The sequence below is a fragment of the Cygnus atratus genome, chromosome 3 (assembly GCF_013377495.2).
Source record: "Cygnus atratus isolate AKBS03 ecotype Queensland, Australia chromosome 3, CAtr_DNAZoo_HiC_assembly, whole genome shotgun sequence".
NCBI lineage: Eukaryota > Metazoa > Chordata > Aves > Anseriformes > Anatidae > Cygnus > Cygnus atratus.
This window is the reverse complement of record NC_066364.1, coordinates 112260848-112282390: the sequence shown is the minus strand read 5'-3', so window position 1 is coordinate 112282390 and position 21543 is coordinate 112260848. Positions and strand designations below refer to the sequence as shown.

At 41.6% G+C, this 21543-nt stretch overlaps 1 protein-coding gene across 2 annotated transcripts in view; it reads left to right on the top strand.

Annotated features, from left to right (window-relative positions):
- The window catches only part of MACROD2 (mono-ADP ribosylhydrolase 2), an 861356-nt gene that overhangs the window by 757383 nt on the left and 82430 nt on the right, over positions 1 to 21543 (top strand). For both annotated transcript variants that reach the window (XM_035553017.1, XM_035553016.1), the window contains exon 9: positions 18782 to 18863. In XM_035553017.1, coding sequence (XP_035408910.1) covers positions 18782 to 18863 — 82 coding nt within the window. The remainder of the gene's footprint in view (positions 1 to 18781; positions 18864 to 21543) is intronic.

The window sequence follows — 21543 nt, the reverse complement described above, 5'->3', positions numbered from 1 at the left end:
GACTCATCTGAAATTTGTGGAGAATGTCTTACTTTCTTGGTTAACGCAAGTCTTTGGAAAAGGCAGCCTCCCTCCCCCCATCTCTTTTATGCCCCTGGTTTTGGAGCTGAAAATATCAGTGTTCTTTGGTGTGAGAAATTTTAGCTTGGATTTTATGAGGAAAGGTCTAAACCTTCATAAAAAAGACACTGTGCAACAAGAAATCACTTATACTGTACATTTTCCTTGGTTTTCGTATATGAGCGTCTTGGAAACTTTTCTATTTCTCAGTACTTGTAATCTGGCCTTAACTCGTTCCACTTCATTTTGACACTTAGAAAATACAACTTATTCTTATTTGTTCTTCTTTTCCAGTCCATAATTGTGCTCTTTTTAGTCAAGGCTGAAAGAAGTCTCAGCACAACATCATAGCTGTTCCTTTCATCAGCCCAGCCCTGATTCTGGCACACTGTGCAGCGTTTCCAAAAATACAGCTTGATTCTGCTCCCCTTATGGGCCTCGAATAGGCCTTTCCTTTGTATGTTGTCTAAGCCCTGTAAACGTGGACACTGCAGGAGTCCCTTTAATAAATTAGCTGGTAGCACATTCAAAACTTTTAAATGATAGGGTGTTTTTCTGCAATGAGGGAGGAATTTTCATCAGATCAGAAGCTGTTCTCATCACACTGTGAGTTACAGCTCAGGAAACTGCCACCAGTGTTATTAGCAGCAGCTCTGCAAGCATGCCCAGGGAATGCTGCAGCACAGAGATTGATTTTTAACCCTCACGCTGCCCTTGTTTTCCTAATTGGTCAGCCAAATGAGTGCAAGAGAAATCCACGTGTAGGCTCTGTGTCTTCTCTACAAACAGAGGTCTCGATCCTAAAAATGCACGCAATCAATATTATTTTAGGGCAACTACTTTTGTTACTCAGCATCAGACCCAGAGGTAAGAGGTCAGCTGGATAGCCTGCGTCGGTTTTCATTTGCTTCCCTATTCTGTAGGCTTTGCGAAGCAGCTGTAAACAGTGTGCCTGTTGCATTTGATTTGATGTAGATGTTGGAAATAGATTCCTGTAGGATTAGAGGTGCAATCACAGTGCCTGACTCTTGAGACTCTTCTGAATAACAAGTCCTCATATTGATTTTCCTTTATGGTGAGAAGTGAGATGATCAGGGGAGATGGATATAGACAAGCACACTTCTACTTAGACAAGAGCTGGTTTGGGTCTGCTGAAAATCGCATCACTGGGAAAGAGAAAATCCCCTGTTGCTTGCGAAGCTATTAATCTGTTTGTGATTACTTTAATAAAAATTCCTGCTCTGTTCTTATAAGACTGTCTTTTATAGGGTTAACCATGCAATTATCTCCTGGTATTCACTGGCTATTTTTGTTCCTGAGTACTCTCTTATTTATTTAAACAATTCGCCATCAAAAACTAAGTGATGCATTTAGATAATGGCCACAAGTAATTGCTTTAACAGGAGAGTCACGAGTGAAATTGCTGTTTTAATGCCAGCCTGGGAGGACATTCCCTGTTAGGCTGTAAGAAAAGCAGTGTCACATTATGGTAAACCTCACCAGTTTCAGAGGAAATCATGTGAATTCCAAGCAGACAGGAGTTTAGCAGCAAAAGTCAAGCAAAGACCACAACTATTTCTTTGTAGAAGATCCAGCTGTGTGTTAGGTATAATATGCCTAGGAGTGGTCTCCTCTGTAAATGGAAAACAGAAGGGGGAAACGCTGTGTGCCTGCCTAACCTCTGGTCATGCTAATGAGAAAATCCTTGGCCTGCATTCAGTTGGTGTTGGTGTTTTTCTTGGAAGGCGTGTTGGCCATCTTGCGTGGTATATAATGCACAATGTCTGCCCAAATGTGGTTTATGAAGTGTTCTGTGTGTATCTGCTCTTGGAGATTTGGCATTGTCTGTTGTGCTTGTGTAGCGTGTGCCTTTAAAAACAATTCCCCCCCCCCCCCCAAAAAAAAAAAAAAAAAAAAAAAAAAACCACCAGAGAGCAGAGACCCAAACAGCCTCCCAACACATCAGCATTCGTAATTCAATACCACCACACCATTCCTTTGCTGCTGAGTAGACAAAAGAAGTAGAAAGGACCCCACAGCTTGAAAGCTGATGCTATTTTGGTCTCTAACAAGTCTTTGCTTTGGAAAAGAAGAGAAATTTGTTAAACTACTTAAGGAGTTAATTTTCAGGCACTGAATGTAGAGCTGACATTAAAAGGAGAAAAATAATAATGTTAAAGCACGTGTGGCAAGACATTTTTGTTCTGTCAGGAAATTAAAACAATAGTTTGTGGATGCGGATGCAGATTCAGTGTTGAAGAAGAATGCGGCCCAAGGGGCAAATCCTCCACCCTGGCAAGTTCGTGGTGATCTTCCAACTTAATGTGAGGTTCTGCCCTTTCCTGTTCACAGGCTTATGTGGACAGAATCTTTTTTTTTTTTTTTTCCTATCTTTTTTTTATTGATTTCCCAAAATTAGAAGTCTCTTTCTAATAGAGAGGAGGCTTAAAAGCAATCAATAATGTTTATCTTAGGAGACAGTAGTTCAAACTGCAGTGGAAGGTGGTGTAATTCACCCTTTCCCTTGTTACTGATTGTTTCATTTAGGGTAGTACTGCACAACAGCTCCAGGTTTTGATGTTGTAAATGCCTTAATTGTACACTCACCAAATGTGTTAAAAATCATTTAAAAGTGTTAATCAGGCATTTCTGACTTTATCTCCCCCCTCCCGCTCTCATATTCCGCTTGCAAATCACAACAACTTAACTATGTGATTTGTATTGGAAAGATTGTTTTTTTGGTTCATTTCACTTTATTATCTTTCAGCAGAGCTGTGACATCTACTTAAATATCTTTACTGCAGTTGTTTCTTGATGAGATCAGATTGCCCACTGCAGCTATATCACAATAACAGTGAGATAAAATTCAGACCACCTTATTTTTGATGAGCTGCTGTAGCCTGGCTTCAGAGACAAAAAAATAAAATAGAAGTATGATTAAAAAAAAATAAATTTTGCAGTCAAAATTGCTCTGAATTAAGGCAGATTGAACCTTTTAAATAAACACAATGTGAATAAAAGGGAAAGAGGTGGTTCTGAATGTGAAGACAGAATAAAAAAGTAAAAGCTTCTAAAAACAGTGATTTGTATACTTGTCTCATTTCAACAGAGAACATGTTTCAGTTCCTCTGATTGAAAATATTTTTAATAGCTACTTTCTGTTGCCAGAATGTGTTTAGTAGCAGGCTTTAAAAGCTGCCCATGGCTATGTTTACTGTAAAGTGAGCATTTTCGTTTCTAGCTGTACTGATATTAACTGGAGGAATTCTGTCTGCCACACTTTCCCACTCACCACCTCCAATCATGGACTCTCACATCATGCAACACGTTCTCGCAGGAGTTTGCAGCGGGCAATGTTACTGAAGTCATTAACTTTCCAGGTAAACTTATTAGGTCAGGCTGAAACTTCATACAGAAAGTCCCAAAGAAGGCTTCCAAGGCAAAAGACAAGATCCTTTTGAGATTTTTGGCCAGTGGTGGAGTTTTGAGCATGAGCTCGGTGCCTGGCAGCACTGCTGCACCAAGTCCCCCGTAGCGTTGGTGTTATTCCCTAGAGCCACATTACTGGTTGTGGTGGAAGAGCTCTGCAGGGGAAAAAAAGCGTAGAAATACAGATCCGGGTAGCAATGCAGTGTGGGGCGCATGGTAAGAAGAAGCGCAGCAGAAAAAAGCTTGTTCCAGAGCTGTTCCATCTGCTGCTTCCTCAAATCCTCAGAGCATTTCTTGGATGTTTTGGGAGAAAACTACATGCTCCACAAAATATGCCGCTTCCCATTTCAGCACAGCAAAGAGGAAAAAAAAATACCATGCAGAGATGTGCGTAGGCAGACAGGGGCAGGGGGGACTGTGACCCGTTGTGGCCATGGCAGCAGAAGTGTGCGAGGACTGTCGAGAAAGCCTGAAGTTTTCCTCAAAGCCTGAGTTTTGGAGATGTACAGGACACAGTGTTTTTTTGTTGTTGTTGTTGTTTTTTGTTTTGTTTTTAAGTTAGTACATGTGTGTTCTTTAAATGTTCTTAGTCTTTGTAGGTGGGAAGTGCAGGGGAAAAACGTGGCCTGAGTTCCTAAAAACTCAGAAATAAGGCAGAAAAGATGCCCACAATTATGGGTTTGTAAAATGCTGGTATTTTTAAGCTGTTGTCATGGTTCTGAATGGATAAGGATGTAAGTGTAGTGTGTACAGCAACAGTACGTTTTCAGTTCTGCAGAGGGAACGAGGCACGCATTCACTGAAAGTTGCACTAGTCCCATAGAAACTCTATCATTTATCACTCCAGTAGGATCTTTTGTTATTAGGCAAGGAGTTGCCTTCTAAGAAAGAATCTGCTGTCTTCATTCCGTGCTATAATCTGAAAATAATTAAAGTCTTCCTCCCCCAAGAAAAGACCATCTTGCCATGGATCAAGAGGCAGTTCACACCATCATATAACATCCCTTGAAAACTAGCATTTGTAGGAATGTCACATTCGAAATGTTATAGTTACAGGACTTCCATTATATGTATTATAAATCCACATTTTAGAGGGTTGTAATTTAACTGTATACAGTCATTCTACTTTGAAGCTTGGCATAAAAATCACAGCCCTGGAGCTGATATTTTTATAACAGAAAATACGTGAGAAAATTGATTTGGCTTTTCAGAGATTTTGACATCTTGAAGTTGTCGCTCAGCGCATTAGGCTTAAAGAAGTGAAATTTGCTGGTGAGCTACCAGATACAAGAACATGGAGCTTGGGTGGGTGTTATGTGGTCTGCACCAAGTAATAATTTGGTTCTGATAACCATGAATAATGCAACTGCAGGAGAGTGCTGTGTGGATTTTAACACAGGGAACTGCTCAGTGTTGAAGCTGGAAGTTCAATTTCTTGGAGGAATCTCTGAGATCAGCTTTGCAGAAGCTCCCCAAGTACTTGCAGGTGAAGTCAGTGGTAATGGATCTGAATAGGGCCACTTGTGTCTGTAGGTGTTACAGTCGGGTCCCAGTTTAGTTCGATGGGGAAAAGTGCCACAAATTACCCTGACAATGAGATCCAGGGCTCCCCAGTCTCTTGATGCTCAAGACTGTAGAGACCTGGGAATTGGTAGGAGTTAATGAAAAGATGCACAGTAGATTCATGTCTGCTATGGGAGTTGGTAGTTTTAGTTGAAATGATTTATTTACCATGTCTGCGTGAGATGTGCTTTTATACTTCCTTTGTTCGCCCTCTGCCTCCAGCAGATTAAAAGTCTGTGGGTATTACATAATTCTGTGGCTGATAATTACTGAATTCTGTGTATATCTTGAATCCTGACTGTACCAAGAAGAGCTGAACATGGAGAGCAAGCTCATGAAAACGATGCGCTGGACGAGAGACTTTGCTGGTGTACATTACTGTAGCCCTACAGCAGCTAACCAGGCTACACCGACTCACAACCTGCATTTCCCCTTTTACTGTCTGGCTAAAATGAGATCGAGGCATTGCTTTGCAAGCATGCAAGGCCAAGAGCTCACTGCAGGGCCAGGCAGAATACGAGCAGGTGCTGAGCAAGCTTTCCGGCCGTGCTGCTGCCCCTTGACAGGCTTGGTGCAGCCCCATTTGTGCATGTGGGGCTGCCCTGCAGTGTGCTGGGAGCCAGCAGGCGATCCCGCCGTGCTTACCTTACGGGTAAGATGTGCGGTGTGGCTGCCCCAGAGTGGTTTGTAAACTGACACTGTAAACACCATAAAATGTTTCATCTGTTTGGAGTCAGTTGGTTCAAATATCTGTTCGTTCTTTTCTTTCTTCCTTTTTTTTTTTTTTTTTAAATCTCTAAATTAGTTTCTGTGCCTCAAGTAGAGAATATAGAGCCAAGCTTTATAGATCGATGTCAACCGCATCAGATATTTCCCACTTTTGTTTTTCTTTCTGCATTAGTTAAAGAGTGAAAACCGATGAAGAATAAATATAGTTATCATGTGTCAGGGGTATAGTAGGGTAGCTGTTCATAGGAGACGGGTGTGGTGCATTACAGGCCAGGTTCTTTACTTTCAAACTCTCTAAATCTGAACATCCGGACAGACTTGTAGAAAAAATAAAAAACTTGGCTAGGTTAATCCCACACAGACTAATTTATATTATGGATAGACGTGTGTTTAAACAAATACAAGGCATGCATAAAATATCTCCTGATTTGGGAGTTAGAACAATGATGGAGCGTATGAGCACCAGGTCAGCCAGGAAGGCAAAACCTCTGGAAACCCTGGGGCCAACCTGACTGCAGGTGGTACTCTCAGGCCAGCTGTAAGTCATCACTGTTCTTGTTAACTAATCAGAAGAGGAGAATGGCAAAGTTCTGCTGGTTTCTGGTTATTTTAGACTTAAATTTCCCCCACGAACATGATCACGGAGAAGCAATTTTGTGCAAGGATGGGATAGCCAAGCATATTTGTTTAAGGCTGATGCAACAGATGTGCTTGTAGCTGTGAAATATGACCTTGCAAAAGCTGTCTTAGCTTTCTCACATGGGAAGGAAAACTCACGTGCATGGTGGTCTCCTCAGTTGCAAAGGCTAAGGTTAAAAAAAAAAAAAAAAAAAGTCTGGTCAGGGTGATCAGAAGGGAAGAAGTCACAGAGCAGGGGTAGGTGATGATGGTACTGTCTAGTTCTTCTGTAATGCCTTTAACCAGGAGACCACAAAACAGTTTGTGACGGAGAAGGAGCCGCAGCTGGCACAGGTAAAAGAGAATCCCTCTCCTGTTATATCCATTGTGCTCGATGCACCTTATACAGGTCAAAGAGAAGCAGTTAAGTCAGGGCTTGCTCTAGTTTGTCACTGTTCTCAAATGTTTTGGACCAATGAGGAGAAAACAATAAAATGTTTGCTGCCTTGCTATACAAAATTAATGACAAAGCTGTGAAGGCACCTGATACCTAATATATATTGTGAAGAACTAACAAATGTGTTGCAGAAAATTTCCAGCTGAAACCCAAACAGGACCATTTACAGATGCTTTACTGAATAAAAGTGCCAAATCTTAGGTTAGGCTTTGGCTGTGGACCAAAAATACTTTCCACGAGAGGTGATTATTATGTATGATTCATACAGTGAGTCCACACGAGTAAAAATAATACTGCATAGCTCTTAGCGTTCAAAGTGCTTTTACATTTTCAAAGTGCTGTGCAAACGTTAGTTAATTAATGGCATAAAGTAAGTTACGTTTTTGTGCTTTTAGCATTGACATTTTGACAATAAATGGTTTTGGAGACTTTGTATGCATCAGTGAATTTGAGCAGCTTGTATAAGTTGTGCTAATGTTCTCAATTGTATTTGAGCTATTTCTTAGTAATTTAGATGCTTTTTATCTGATGTTGAGCAGATAGAGCAAAGGATTTCTGTAGGATTTCAACATACCATAAATATGGTATTTTCTTGTCCTTTCTAAGAAAATGTAAATCTGTGCTTGCTTGTGTCTCTGTGGCCTGTATGCTGTGATCTGCTGCAGAAATTAAAACATTGGTAAAAGTCAGAAACCACTAAGGCATCATTAGTATTCCAGCTGCAGAAACAGAACTCGGTCTAGAAGATGGATTTTGTGGAATCGGTGTACCCAGGGTTAGACATCGAGACTTGGTAAAACGCTGGAACATCTGCTGGCTATTTTCCGAGAACTGTCATCCCATTAGCTACTATTAAAATCAATTGAAAACCAGTCCCTGAGAGATGGATCTCTTTTTTTCCCTTCCCTATCATTGTGAAAAATGCTGGCATACAGTTGACATTTATATCCTGGCAGATTTTTTTTTCTAAACAACCTATATTAAAGTTGCAGTATCCCCTGTGGAAGACATTCATTAATTGTATCAAGCTGCCTTAATGACCTTTCACATGAGGACGATTTGGCTGAATCACAGACCAAGCTCACATGCCAAATCTCTAACCACGTCTCCTCTCAAGCATATATCTTCCTTAGTGGTCCCAGACTCCCACAGGTGCAGATATCCTGAAAGCAGACTCTGAAGTGCAGCCATTCCCCGAGTTGACCTGCTCAACTTTTTGAGGAATAAGTATTTTGTATCAGATTTTCTTGTCTCGCTGCTCATTGCTCCTCCTGATCTCCCTTCTGAGCAGCAAGAAACACTGCAGAGGTTGTGTTGAGATCATACTGACTCCTGACTTGGTTTCTTTCCGGATGCTGTGCATCAGACATTACAAATCTGGTGAAAGTAACTCATCGCACTACAGTCATTCTTATTTAACAAAAACACGTGTTATTTTGTTGTACCTATTGAAGTGTTTAAGGCATTAATAAAGTGTAATTCTAACTGTAAGAAGTGACTTTCTGCGGAAGAGAAGAAAGAACTTTTGTGTAGGAAGGAGAAAAAAATATATATTTTTTTAAATTACATTTACGTTACCTGGCATCTACCTAACATGTGTTAAGTAAATGATCCTGAGTTGGTCTCCTTTTTTGAAGAGACTCTGGAGTGAGCATTTGGGGAGCAGGAGTGTTTTTTCTAGCAGTACTGGAAATTTAATAGCTTCCTCTTCTGCCTGGTTCTGTCTTTTTGTGATGGCAAAAAAGATTATCTCTAGCATTAAAATGAGAGTTACAGTGTTTGAGAAAATCAGCCTTTGTCCTTTAGAAATGGTCTTTAATAGCTTGCATTGATGAGTTTAATTTGATCTATAAATGACAGATAAGTTAATTGTAAAACATTTTGTTCAAGGAGAGAGATAAAGTAATATTTATATAAATGAGATTCAGTCCAGGTTTCAGTATGAGCAAAGACTTCAGAGCTGTTTCAAGTTGAATGATGTGGCTTATACTCTTCAGAAAGCAATTTTTTAGAAGGGCTTTTTTTTTTTTTTTTTTTTAATCTACAGTAAACCTTTTGAATAAGAGTTTTGCAAACTGCATCTATATATATTGTTCTTCTATAGCCTGGATAGCAGGTATGTTACGCCTTCACTTTGCTCCCACAACAGGAGTTTTAATTGCTTTAATGGGGACTAATTGCTATCTTTTCACACCAGTGTTATCTCTACCTACATTTTTCCTCAAATAAAGCATAGAGAATATATGGAAGTGTTGGGGAGGAGAGTTCAAAACCTGTTGTAGATGATTGTAGTGTTAGTGCTGTTAATACAGGTTAAGTGAAGATCAACTTAAAGTGCAGCTTTTATGACACTTGCTGCATTTTTGAAAACAAAACTCTAGTCAGGCAAACTTGATGCCCAAAACGCTGCTGTTGTCTTACCATCGGGGCAAAAAAGCTTAGTTGCACTGATCCAAAGCCCACTGGAAGCCTGTGGCTTTTGGATAAGGAGCGCTAATGTAAGATGAAGATGAGTGATTAAAGAAGTGATGGCGAGCAGGTGAAATACCCACTGCTAGATTCCTTCAGGAATTGCTCTCAATTGCATTAGGTTTGAGGGACTTCTAACTTAAATCGTGCAGGTTTTTTTTTGCAAACCTGCCTAAGGCAAAACCTTCCAGCTTCTCTGGGTATTTGTGTGTTTTGATATGAGAGTCATCTGGCCTCTTTTGATGGAAATACTTAAGTAAGTTGAATTTTAAACCAACTTTATAAGACCAAGGCAGAATTTTTTCCTCTGTCAGTCATTTCAGAAGTGATGTGAAATGCCCAAGTGACAGCAGTCACCAGCTGTAAAATACCCCACCTCCACACCTAGGCAAAACCTTTGCTCAGCCTCGATGAGAAAATTGTCGCTGAGTTTTATCATGGCTGCAAATTTACCCTGCTTGTAACCACACACTTAAAAGTTATTTAAGCCATCATCTGCTGCTTTGAGGAACTGCTTCTCCTGCTCTTTCTTCTGCAGCTCAAACATTGATTGTGCCTCCTCAGGAGCCTGTGCAGAGCTTTTTGGTAGCATGGCCCCAAATAACCTTTTGTGTCCTGGCCATGGGATGCCAACATGCTGCGGCAAGAGGGGACACCCAGAGGGAGGGAGGCAGAGCTGTCGGGGACCGATGGCCATGTGGCTCCTGCTGCAGAGGGACCTGGTGGCTTCTCCTCCTGGGACAATGCCTGGAAGTTGCTGCCATCCCCTGCAGCAGCCGCACGGCAGCAGGGGGCTCTGCTTCGCACAGCACGAATCCCTGCTGGTCCCCAGCCTCGGGCAGCTCTGCCTCCTGCTGGGGCTGGCTGTAGCATCCAAACCTGAATTACTCATCCATCTAAAGTGTAGGAGGTACCACCACTGGGTCTCCCTGTGTGGTGCAGATCAGAAGCTTTTGAAATAAAATCAGAGACTTTTATAGTTTTCAGTGTCGCACAGCAGCTGCAAAGATGATGGCAAGGAGGAGATCATGTCTCTGTTGTCAAGCATATTTTTTTCTGGAGTGGTGGACTCTGAACAAGCAGTGATGTTTCTCCTGCTGGCCCTGGAAAGGAGTATAAATGTTGGTACTGGTGTATATTACTTGACACTACAACAGAACAGGGAAAAACATCAAGAATACAAGAATTTTTCCAAAGTGATACCTCAGCCTTGGGGGGGGAGGGTGCAGAACATAGCATCTTGCATCTTCTGGGAATGGATCTGCCACAGGTTGGATGGTCAAACAGGCTTCAGAATCTCATAATTATTGGGAGCGTGGGAGTATTTAAGCCAAAATGGTTCTAAAAAGATAATGAACGAATTATGTTGCAAGGTAAAATATGGGGCAAAAAGTTGGCTGATGGGATTACAACACCCTGCTTCACTGTATGCCACAATCTCTTATCTCATTCAGCGGAGATCCACAATGAGGATATAATGATAACTTAATGTAAGCTGATGATTTATCTCCTCAAAAATGCATGGTAGTTGTAAAACTGTCTATCAGATATTTTCAGAGTACTATCCTTCACAAGCCCTTATTTAACGCAGTTATATTTGCATGCATACCCTCTCTTCACATTTGCCATTTGTCACTGAGATAGCAAATTACATTCATCAGAATCCATTCATTCCCCCGGTTTCGCTGAATACAGGATTATCTTGGCTGTGTCAGCTGCCCTATGACTGGTAACTGTGAAAAATGGAGGTCGCCTTCAGATATTCCAAACATGTATCTTCAAAGGACAGTAGGTATTAAGCTAGAAAAGATTAATGGGCTTTATGTCATCGTGTTTGTGTGGCATAAATGTGGATTGTGCAGATTGATGGATATCTTGGTAAAAACAAATGCATTTTTAAACTACTCTCTTGCCCCTTTCCTGACAAGTTATAGTGACCATCAAAAGAAATATACTGAGGCGTTGCCTTAAATCCTAGACTGATTTTTAAAGGTTTTTTCACCCCTAGGAGACTGAAAAACTTTTAGTTGTTGACCAAAGAAACCACCATGCGGCCTGTTAACTACCGGTTAGTTTATTGTCTATCTCTGTTGACGTTAGCACTACAAGACTTCCATGTCTTATTTGTCATGCAATCATGTCATACGTAAGTAGCTAGGACATGAGCAATTTTGTTGTTGGCTATTTCAAAATTCCTCAGAAATTTTTGTCATAATTTACTATTTAAAACCTGAATTGCTTCCTGAGGACAGCCCTTCTGCTTGTCTGGCAGGTGCTTTGTTCTCTAGGAAAAGTAACAGCACAAAGAAAGTCCACGTCCAACAGGGAAGGAAAGCTCTACCTGTCCTTGGGTAATACACTGCCTTAAAAAGGTATTGAGGGCAAGGAGTGGACTCTCTCGGGGAGGCGAAGTAACCTTTACAAAACAACCAACGTATTAGGAAAAAGAGTTATCATTATCGATTCTCACAATAAATGGGTGTATTGATAGGATGTTCCAGAGGGAAACCGGTGGAGTGCAGCGAAGATTGTGACCATTGATAGGATTTTTTTTTCCTGTAGCATCTTCACTTGAGAGAGAACAGGAGAAAAAATCCCAGGGTGCTGGTCTAGCTCTGCTGGTCTCGTTCTTTGTGACCTTGGGCACGTCAAATATCCACGTGGAAGCAAAACTCTATCAGAAGTTTTGCAAGACTGTAACACTTAGTTTTGAGATCTGTGGATAAAAGTGCTTCTCCCCTGGCAAGTACTATGGTTTTCAATGTGGTTCGGTCACAGGGAGATAGGATTGTGCCACAGCGATAACTGCAGTGGTGTGTCTGACCCCGGCGCGATCCTGGGAGCAATTTGCTCTCATCTGCTGAACGTGAGCAGAGCTGCAGGAACAGGCGCGATAGAAGGGAGCGATGTCCTGACCATGTTCAGAATTTATCTTGGGTTTCATTGCTAAGTGTGTTGCTACTGTGTTTTGTTTGAGAGGCAGGGATTGTTGCAAAGCCTTATCTAATGTTCCTTTGGGATGTTTGCATTAATATTTTAAACTTGTAATGAATTTCTGATGGTGGTTGGTTTTTGTTTTTGTCTTTAAATTGCCTTTGGACTTTTAATTATCTTTCACTCCAAGCAAAGTTTGCTTCACTCATGAGTAAGATATTAAAGCACTAATAATAATTTCCTGTTTTTTAACTTCAGTAAGACCACCATAGAAAACATTCCACTCTATTTGTGATAAGCATAAATCATTTTATAATTGATGTGTTTTGTATTATTTTTTCTTTCAGTGACTGCTTAAGTAATATGATAATTTAAGTAATAGTTGCTTCCTTACAGCTAGTCCTTGATGAGTGTTTGCTCTTGATGTGAAATTGTAACGCTTCATTAATACCACTACTTGCAGGAGGCTTGCAGTAATGTGGGTTTTAATTCAAATTTTTGCTTTTGAATCAAAGAATCTTGAAACTCAAGTCCATGAAAATCAAAGAGCTTTGTCCTGAGAGGGTGTGTCTTTCTCCTTCCACCTGCAGGGCTGCAGGGTGATCCTAGAGGGTTCCTGTTTGCCTGGAGCTTGGCTCATTTCGGTGGCTGCAAATTCAAGTTAAGTGTGTGTTTCAGCTCAGGCCTGAAGGGGAGTGGAGCTGGGCCAGGTGTACGGATCTTAAGGCTAGGTGAATTTCTTTGTGAACATCATCGCACAGTTCATTGATTGTCAAATTTGCCACATCACCAGTCTGACACCTCTGCCCTGCTTAAACCTTCTTATGAGGATGGAAACGGCGCCAAAGCTTTGTATTTGCCATAAATACTGGACTGAAGTTCTTTCTGAGAGTAATTCTGCAATTATAGACCATGATGTCATGCCGAAAGGAGCAGACAGTCAGCTAGGCTCTATGCTTTAATGGTTTCTGTGAAATTAGTAATAATACTAGGAGGCTAAATTTTAATTTACAGTGCAAGGAAATGAGTAGTTTTCATAGGGCCAGAAGCATTCACCTTTGGAAGGGGTGTATGAAAACTTCTGGCCTTGACCGCACTCATTTCCAAGTGGGATGTGGCCCTCTCTGCTCTTTCTTTTGGTCGGGCAGGCTGCTATCCGCACAGCTGGCCAGATGTGCACAGGGCTCGGGAAAGGCAGCGCCTCTGGTGAGGTGGCTGACAGCTGCTGCGAGGGATATGGCAGCTGCCTGGGTTATTTTACAAAGCTGCTGTTTCCATCTGTTAGTTGATTTGCAATAGGATTACTAGAGGATCAGATCAGGCAGAGGTTAGGCTGAAGGGGAGACAGTAAGCATCAAGAGCATCACTTACCAGTACTTCAAGGGAGCAGAAACAGGCATCAGTCTCTTTGAAGCATGCCTCTGCACAGAGGGAATGCAATGCATCAGCTTGGTGCTGGGCAGGGAGGAACCCTGCTGGAAAACCAGGAAACAGAGGTAGAAAATGGGGTCCCTGGTGATTAGCAGGAGAGGTGCGGCCTTCAGACATCAAGCTGAACCCCTACCATGGAAATGGAAGAAATTTTATACAGTGGGCAAAGGCCAGGTAGGACACCCATAGCCTGACTCTGCAGTGCATTATAGGTCCTTTTCTCCTTATTCTTTCTTTCCTGCCATTGAGGTTTTGATTCCATGAGAACATCGTCTTGAAAAACTGACTTGCGTGGCTTTGTTCTCACTGGTCTCCACATGGGAAGCCTTGTCAGACAAGGAAAGCTGCCGAGGCTGCCCCAGCAATCGTGGTCCAAACAGAGGGGAAAAAAAATTGTGGGAGTTTGGCACAACAAGGGCTCAGGGCCTCTTCCTTACAGGCACTGTAGTTAAGGAGGCTTAATTGCTTCAGACAGCTCTGAACTGTGACTGTTAAGGATATGTTTGAGAAAGTATCTGAAGATTTAGGGTAATGAAATTTGAATATCAGAAGAATTTTAATTCTTAAGGAGGCAAATGTTATTTCTGGTGTTACGGGGTATGGGCACTGATCCAAGCACGCTGTCAATACAAAGCCTCCGTTTGGCTCCACTGAGTTTTGAATTAAGTCCACAGAATGTCTGATAAACTAAAAATGTTAGAGCAAGCTTCTGGTGTTAGCCATGTCCTTATGACTGTCGGTTCTGGTGGGATCAGATAAGCGTCTTTTGTAAAAGAGAGAAGCTACAAGTAAGAAGAGAGACTGCTGCTTCGCTTCCTTTGTTGTTTCTTACTATTTTGATTTGGGATTGGAAAAAAGTTTTTTAAAAGTTGCAGTTTTTCTCTTGTGTATTTTCTGGTAAGATTTAAATTATGATCAAACTTATTATTGTGTATAATAAAAGGTTGTCAGCGCCTGCTGGGTAACTGTCTCGGTACTGGCAATAGGCAGGGAATACTTGGAAGTGCTGAAATGCAGTTTGTTGTATTTTCATTGAGAATTTTTTTATTAGGACACAAGCGGCAAAGACATGGAAACATTCATTACATGAAGTAGTCTAAAACGTCCCGTGGTTGGTTGTCTGCTTAAAATGTGTGCCTGATGTATGGCTTGGCACCTGTGTATACACACAGCTATGCTTATGACTGCGTTTGGCATGTCCTGTGGATCACGCCCGCCTCTTTGTATTGATGTTTAAGTGCACAACTGAATATTGCCATCCCCTGAAGATTGAAGGAAATTAGGTCAGAGGAATCAGACAAACCTGCCAGAGGGCACAGTGAAAGAACTAAGACAAAAACAGAGATGTTTTCCATCCCAAAATGTCTGTAGGTACCGCCACAGAGTATAAACTCCTCCCCTATCAGTGGCTGTGTGTGCAGACACACAGTGGGCTCTCCTCCCTTCCCTGTGTACGCAGGTGTGCGCATACTTTGTGTTGGTTAGCAAGCTGGTGCTGTTTCTTCTTTTCACAGAATCCCTAAGGAGCAGTTTCAAATTGCCAGAAGGCATCAGCAGACTTATTTTATTGTGGCTTGGATGTGGCAAGCCTGGTGGTCATTTCTCCAGGCAGCACACATCCACCTTCTCGCTCCACTGGCCTTCTGTGGGCAGAGCGTGGCTGCTGCAGAGGGGTGCAGCCCCAGTGCTGCCTGGAGGTTCGTGGGACCCCTCGGCAGCTTCTCACAGGTTGACAGTGCTGCTATCGAGACCGGCACTGCTTTATACCCTACGGAGCGGTTCTCAGTGCCTGAGATTTGGCTGCATCCTTGTGAACTGCTGGCGTTAGTGGCTGAGTCGGGGTTTGCTCCACTGCAGAATCAGCCTGAGCCCCGTGAGCCATGCAAAGCCCCAGAAGTTGGCTGATCCCCATCCATTGCAGCTAATGGAACCACTGGGAAGGTACCCTGCTCAAAATTAAAGGGGGCCTGGTGAGGAGAGCAGGTCCTGAGACAAAAAAAAAAAAAATAAAAAAAAATCAGTGTAGTCACAGCTTTGGGCTGTGAAGCTGCCTACTACCTGAACAGCTCATGCAATTTAACTCCCTTCTTCCTGTGTTGCGGTGCTCTTAATTTTGGGGTTCTTTGATCCACCTATTCATAGCTGTGAAGCGAGCAGAATTTAATCAGGCTCTGACAGGGGACGGTTGATTTTAATACTGGCCTCCAAAAAAGAGCTGTCGATCAAGGATGAGCTTTAATACCTTCAGCTTGCAGCTCCTTTAAACTTCTGCTGCAGCTGAGTGGTGCTTGGTCAGCTGTGGAGGAGCCGGGTACCTACAAAAGGCCCCGGGGGCTCCTCGGGGGAGTCCCTCGGGGTTCCTGCCTGCCCTTTGCATGAAACCTCTCATCAAGCTGGCATTTCCTAGCCACAGGAGGGGAGAGCTTTCCTCTTTGAATGGGGAGTGCCTTTCATAAGTGCGCATCCCAAAAGGCCTGCTGAGCTTTTGTGAGCCAGCCGGCAAAGGAGTTCTGGATTGACTCAGATTAAACCTTTGCTTATTGTAGCTGGAATGGGAACAGTGAGGACAAGGGTTACTTTCTGTACCTAATTTCAAGTTATTTTAGTTGGGGATGTTAGATAAAATAGTCAATGACTGTCAGGATGATAGAATATGGTTTAATTTCAGATTTACTATCTGCCAACACATGCCATTCAATCAGATAAACACAGGATTTCAGCTGTCATCACAATACCTTATGCATACTTAAAAATAGAGCACTTTTTCTCACACCAAGAAGAAATTGAACAGGTTTATATATAGGATGTATACAGTCAGGATGCTAGAAATTTTGAAATAGTGTGCCATTTCTAGAGAGATTCCCTATCTTTAAATTAAGCAATTATATTAGAAGTAGTAGAAATTCTCAGGATTGCAAAAATTTTATCATTGTCAACTGCACAGAATAAATAAAAGTAAAGGAAACACCATGAGAAGTTGAGATATATAAAGTGAGGGAAATGTCTGTAGTATTTAGAGCAGAGAATTTGAGACCGTATAGAGGTCAATACAACTCAGAACTTCTCTGCATGGGAATACAATTCCTCATTTGGTTTATAAGCTCCCATCCTTGCTGTTTAGTCTGTCCTGGTGCATGTATTGTGCCTATCGCTGTCATGCTTGAATGTCTACTCTGCTCGGGAGTTGCAGTTAGAAGATGGCAATCTAGGATTGCCCCAGCACTACCCTAAATTGGCTTTTACAATAAATGAAATTTACACATTCTCCATCTGATGCTTCCATCCTGAAAACACACAACTTTGCTTAAGTGGAAACACTTATATAGGTAAAATGTTGCTGTATAAACACTTGCCACTGATACTTTACATTATAAATACGCAGGTACACAAATGAGCATGGCTTTTTGGCCCATGCACTTATCCAATATTTGTTGGTTTCTTTTTTATTTTAACCCTTGTGAAGAGTAGTTGATGACACAGTCCAGCATTTTGTTGTGGTCTAGCCTGGTTTGTTTATGAGAGCGGCACAGAACAGCTTGTTTCTCTGAAGGTCATATGAACAAACAGCAACAGGCATTTTTCTGCTCACAAGTCTGCTGCTATGCTTCCCCAGCAAGCATCCAAGCCCAAGCTCTTCCCTGCTGCTGCTTCTCTTCTGTTCAGTAGCCTCTTTATTCCTTAACGCCTACATAACCTGTACCTTCACTCTAATATTTCCTACCTATTTTGCTCTTTCAGCTTTTGAAGTTGGCTTTGACTTGGAGATGTCCTTGTTAGCAACCACTAGCACTTTCCAGAATAACCGATTATTGCCTGCCCTTGTTCCCTTCTTTATTCTACTGGCTGCTCCAAAATGAGCTCTAAAATGACGGCCTGAGCTGCTCAGCATAATGGTATCTTTGAAGCCAAGACTTGTACTTTGCTTTGAAGAGCAGCTCTAGCAAAAGGACAGCATTTCCTGGTGAACATAAGGGAAAGAAGGCACTTTTTTTGAGAGTGTTGCTCCTGCAGGTTTTTCTGCTGGGGCGAGGCTGGTGCATTTTGTAGCATATGCAAAGATGCTCGTGAGCAGCTCTGCTACAACAGATCGGCTTATTGCCCGCGGAGACTTGAGGACAGCAAAATGCCAGGCAAAATGCTGAATTTCCTATTGCTTGGTTGTCATCCCCTTCTAGTTAAGTTCTCATGCACTTCAGAGAAAACCTTGATTATTGGGTGGCGGGTCCTTTGGCTCAGCCTTGCGAGAGTCTTCTCTACTTCCACTGCTCCTTCCAGGAGCTGGGTCTTGCCTGAGGAGGCAGTTTGTGCTGGGCTAGGCAAACAGATAAAACAAAGAAATAGCGAGGCTAGAATGAAGTCAGCGTGGGTGTTTTTCAATCTTAAAGGCTCTGGAATTTAGTTTGGTTTTCATTTTGTTTGTTTGGTATTTTTTTTGTCTCTCTCAGAAAAGCCTTTCACATACAATGATGTCCTAAACAATTTATTTGAAATCATTGGTGGGTGGCGCACACATTACAGGCTGTGGTTTCATTGATATGCTCAGCCTCACTAAGTAGATGGCATATTAAATGTTTTATTTACCCCGTGTGCTACCTGTCATCTAATCAGCTTTTGTTTTTGCTGCATTCTGCTTGTATTATAGCAAGAGTAAGTGGTTTCATGTAAATTAAAACCACATGAAACCTTTTAAAGCCATTTAAAAATACTAAATGGTTTTGCAAATAGGTTTGTCCGACAAGGATTGGAAGAAGAGCTCTTTGCTTACCCATTTACTCTTTTGTATGCTTATTAGAAGCCCCCCATGTGACTCTTTCATCAAACATTGCATCCTGGTACTCATCTAGAATGCCAAAAGTCATTTATACTGTGCTCAAGAGTGGTTTGCATAAACAGGAGGCAGTTAACAAAGAATACAGTTTTGAGCTGTGATTGCAAATGTTATTTTATAAATTACAACACAGATGCACAATGAAGTCAAAACATGCATTCCTGTGATGTTTTCTAGCGTGCCTGGAGCATAAAGCAGTGTCGGTATTAACCATTATTGCCAATGCTGCATTGTTTCACTGTGAATAATTTTGTTTCTTACAGGTGGATCGTATCATCTTCTGCGTCTTTTTGGAGATTGACTACAAAATTTTCAAGAAGAAAATGGGTGAATTTTTCCCTATAGGTAGGTGTAGTAATTGAGTGCCATCTGACTTGAAAAGATGATGCAGAAATAGACAACAGTTGGCATCTTTTCTTCTTTCTCTGCCTAAGCCAAATATTAAAATGTGAACTTTCTTTAGAGATCAGCTGCATGTAGAGGCCATGATGCCGGAGAAATGGAGACATTTAAAATTTGTGAACCAGTAAAGCTGTTTTGATAATGCTTTTGCAAAATCAAGCCTTGCTTTTGTATGCTCAGTACGAGTAGTTTGTTCATTCCTTATTGTAACCATATCTCCTCCCAAAACCTGGTGCGTGGCACTGGTTCTCTTGACTCTGAGAGGAAAATCATTTGCACTAATAGTAGCTCCTAGTGGATACAGCTTTTCTGTGCACTTTGTGCATGCTTTGCTCTTTCATTAACGATGCTGGTAGGGTTTCTCTGGGTCTGAAGAGATAATACCGCAGGGGTTAGAGCCCAACTGTGTCTGAATGAGAACTTTAAACTTGAGCTGTCCCTGTGCAAGAATGAATTGGAGAAAGATGGCTCTCACCGGAGCACTTGGGAAATGTTAGCCATTCATCTTACGTTTCACACAGGAGGTTATTTTCTAGAATGTAAGAAAACCTGATGGACAGTAAATTTGTTCACACCCCTCCCATGCCTGTGATTTATTTTTATCATATATCATTAGAAAACTGTTAGTTGTTTTTTTTTAATCAACCCTAACCTTCTCCCATTTTATTTTAAATGACATCAGTTCTACGATATGTGATAAGATCCCAATTTTAGTGTTTTGTTTTATCATCCCTTTCACAAGTGGCAGTCGCTTAAATACTCTGCACACTGTCTGTCTGGTGGAAAGGCCCTGTGAGTAATAGGAAGGAGAGCTTTGGTGTGTTGTGAGAGTCTCAGTTATTCCTACAGGATTTCTGCAGGAAATTGTGATGTTTCTGTCTCATCTTGCTAGAATAAATATTTTCGTAGACAACTTTATAACCTCCAGTTTGCAGTGATTGGCAACAAAAACCTAAAAACCCATTGCATTATTCTGGTAGCATGGAATGGTGTCTATCTGCAGAATAATATTTTGGGCTGGAGCACACTGAATATGCACTTCAGGCTGCATTCATGTCTAATCCGTTCAGTGTGTGCTTTTTTTAGGGGAGGGGGGGTGGCAAATGTACTCCAACACATAGGACAGTGTGGTTGTAGCCTGCCTACTGTTGCTGGTTCAGTCTCTGCCTCTGCTGTTCAGATTAAGGTAGAGTAAGCTACTCTGTGTCAGTTTGTCAACGAATTATAGTATTAATGCCTTCATCAATAAGGTCTTTGAAGTCCCAGATGAAAGTCTGGTATTGTTACTACAAATGGCAAGTCCACCCAGGTCTGAAAGACCAAGAGACAAGAAGATGCTTCAGGTGCTGAAGCAGGACAGATCCAAAGGGGAAAAGAGAGGAATATGGGGGATTTATTTCTTTTTTGGGTTGTCAAAACCTAGCATTGTTGAACGCCTGAGCAAAAAGGAGCTGTGTGGTTGGATGTCACGGTGTATAAAGACTTCTAACTGCATTATGCTACATTGTGCAGATGATCAGTTGTACCATAGTTTTAAAAGCATGTTTATTCTCATGCATATAAAGTTTTTACTTTTTTTTTTCTTGAACTAAAACTGGCAATTTGATACATGATCATAGTGAGGTGGTGGTGGCAGAGACCGTTTTAGTGCAGCACCATCCAGCAGTTTGCAGCCAATCCAGTGCCTTTGCAGACAGTTCTGGAGACAGATGCTTCATTTTTCAGCAGCCACAATTTGCTATAGATTTCTAAAAGATCTCAGGACCTATTTTCATAGGCTTCATAGGTTTTCAGTTCATGACTAATGATTCCAAATACTGATTTTGATATGCCTTAATGATGCTGGTTTCCAGAAGGACCTAAGTGTCCACCGGCTGATAAGCTGGAGCTTTAAAAATAGCTAGGTTGACTTCTAAAATCTTCTTCCTGAGTCAGTGAAGGATTTTCCATGGCTAGATCAGTAGTCAGTGATTTGGGAGATCTGATTTCAATCTATTGTATCACCACGGGTGTGTGGTATGCTCTTACAGGAGTCACTTAGATCTTCAGCTTGTGAGGAGAGAGGCAGAAAAGATGTGTGCTACCAAAATGACTTTCAGTTAGTGTCCCTGGAGAAAAGATCAGAGTCTGGGTATCTGTCCTGGAGAAATGCCCTAAGAATTAATATTCAGGGTCAGGCTTTTTTTGCCCTCCTGAAGTGGCACTTCTCTGCTGGGTACCTTCACAACAACAGATGGGCTGAAGTTGACCCCATCCTAAATTGCCTATAGCTGAATGGCGACAGCATTGGCTGGAGGTCTGAATGGTTATCACCAAATGACTATCATGTCTGCTGTTTGTTCCTTTTTTCTCTTGTGAATGGGTATCTGCATTTAACTCTAATATAGGTTAGACAAGTTCTCTTTGGACTCTCCACCTGTAGGGATATTCTGTCTCACTGCAAGACTAGTTTCTTGAACAAAGAATTTAGTGTGATTCTGTGTGAAGGAACTAGCATCTCTCTCTACCTTTGGCAATAAATTCCTGATATTTAAGCTCTGGAAGGAATAGCCACAATTCTGCTGGTGTTTTTTTTTTTTTTATTTGTTTGTTTTTAAAGTGAATCTATTAATGTAGTGAAATG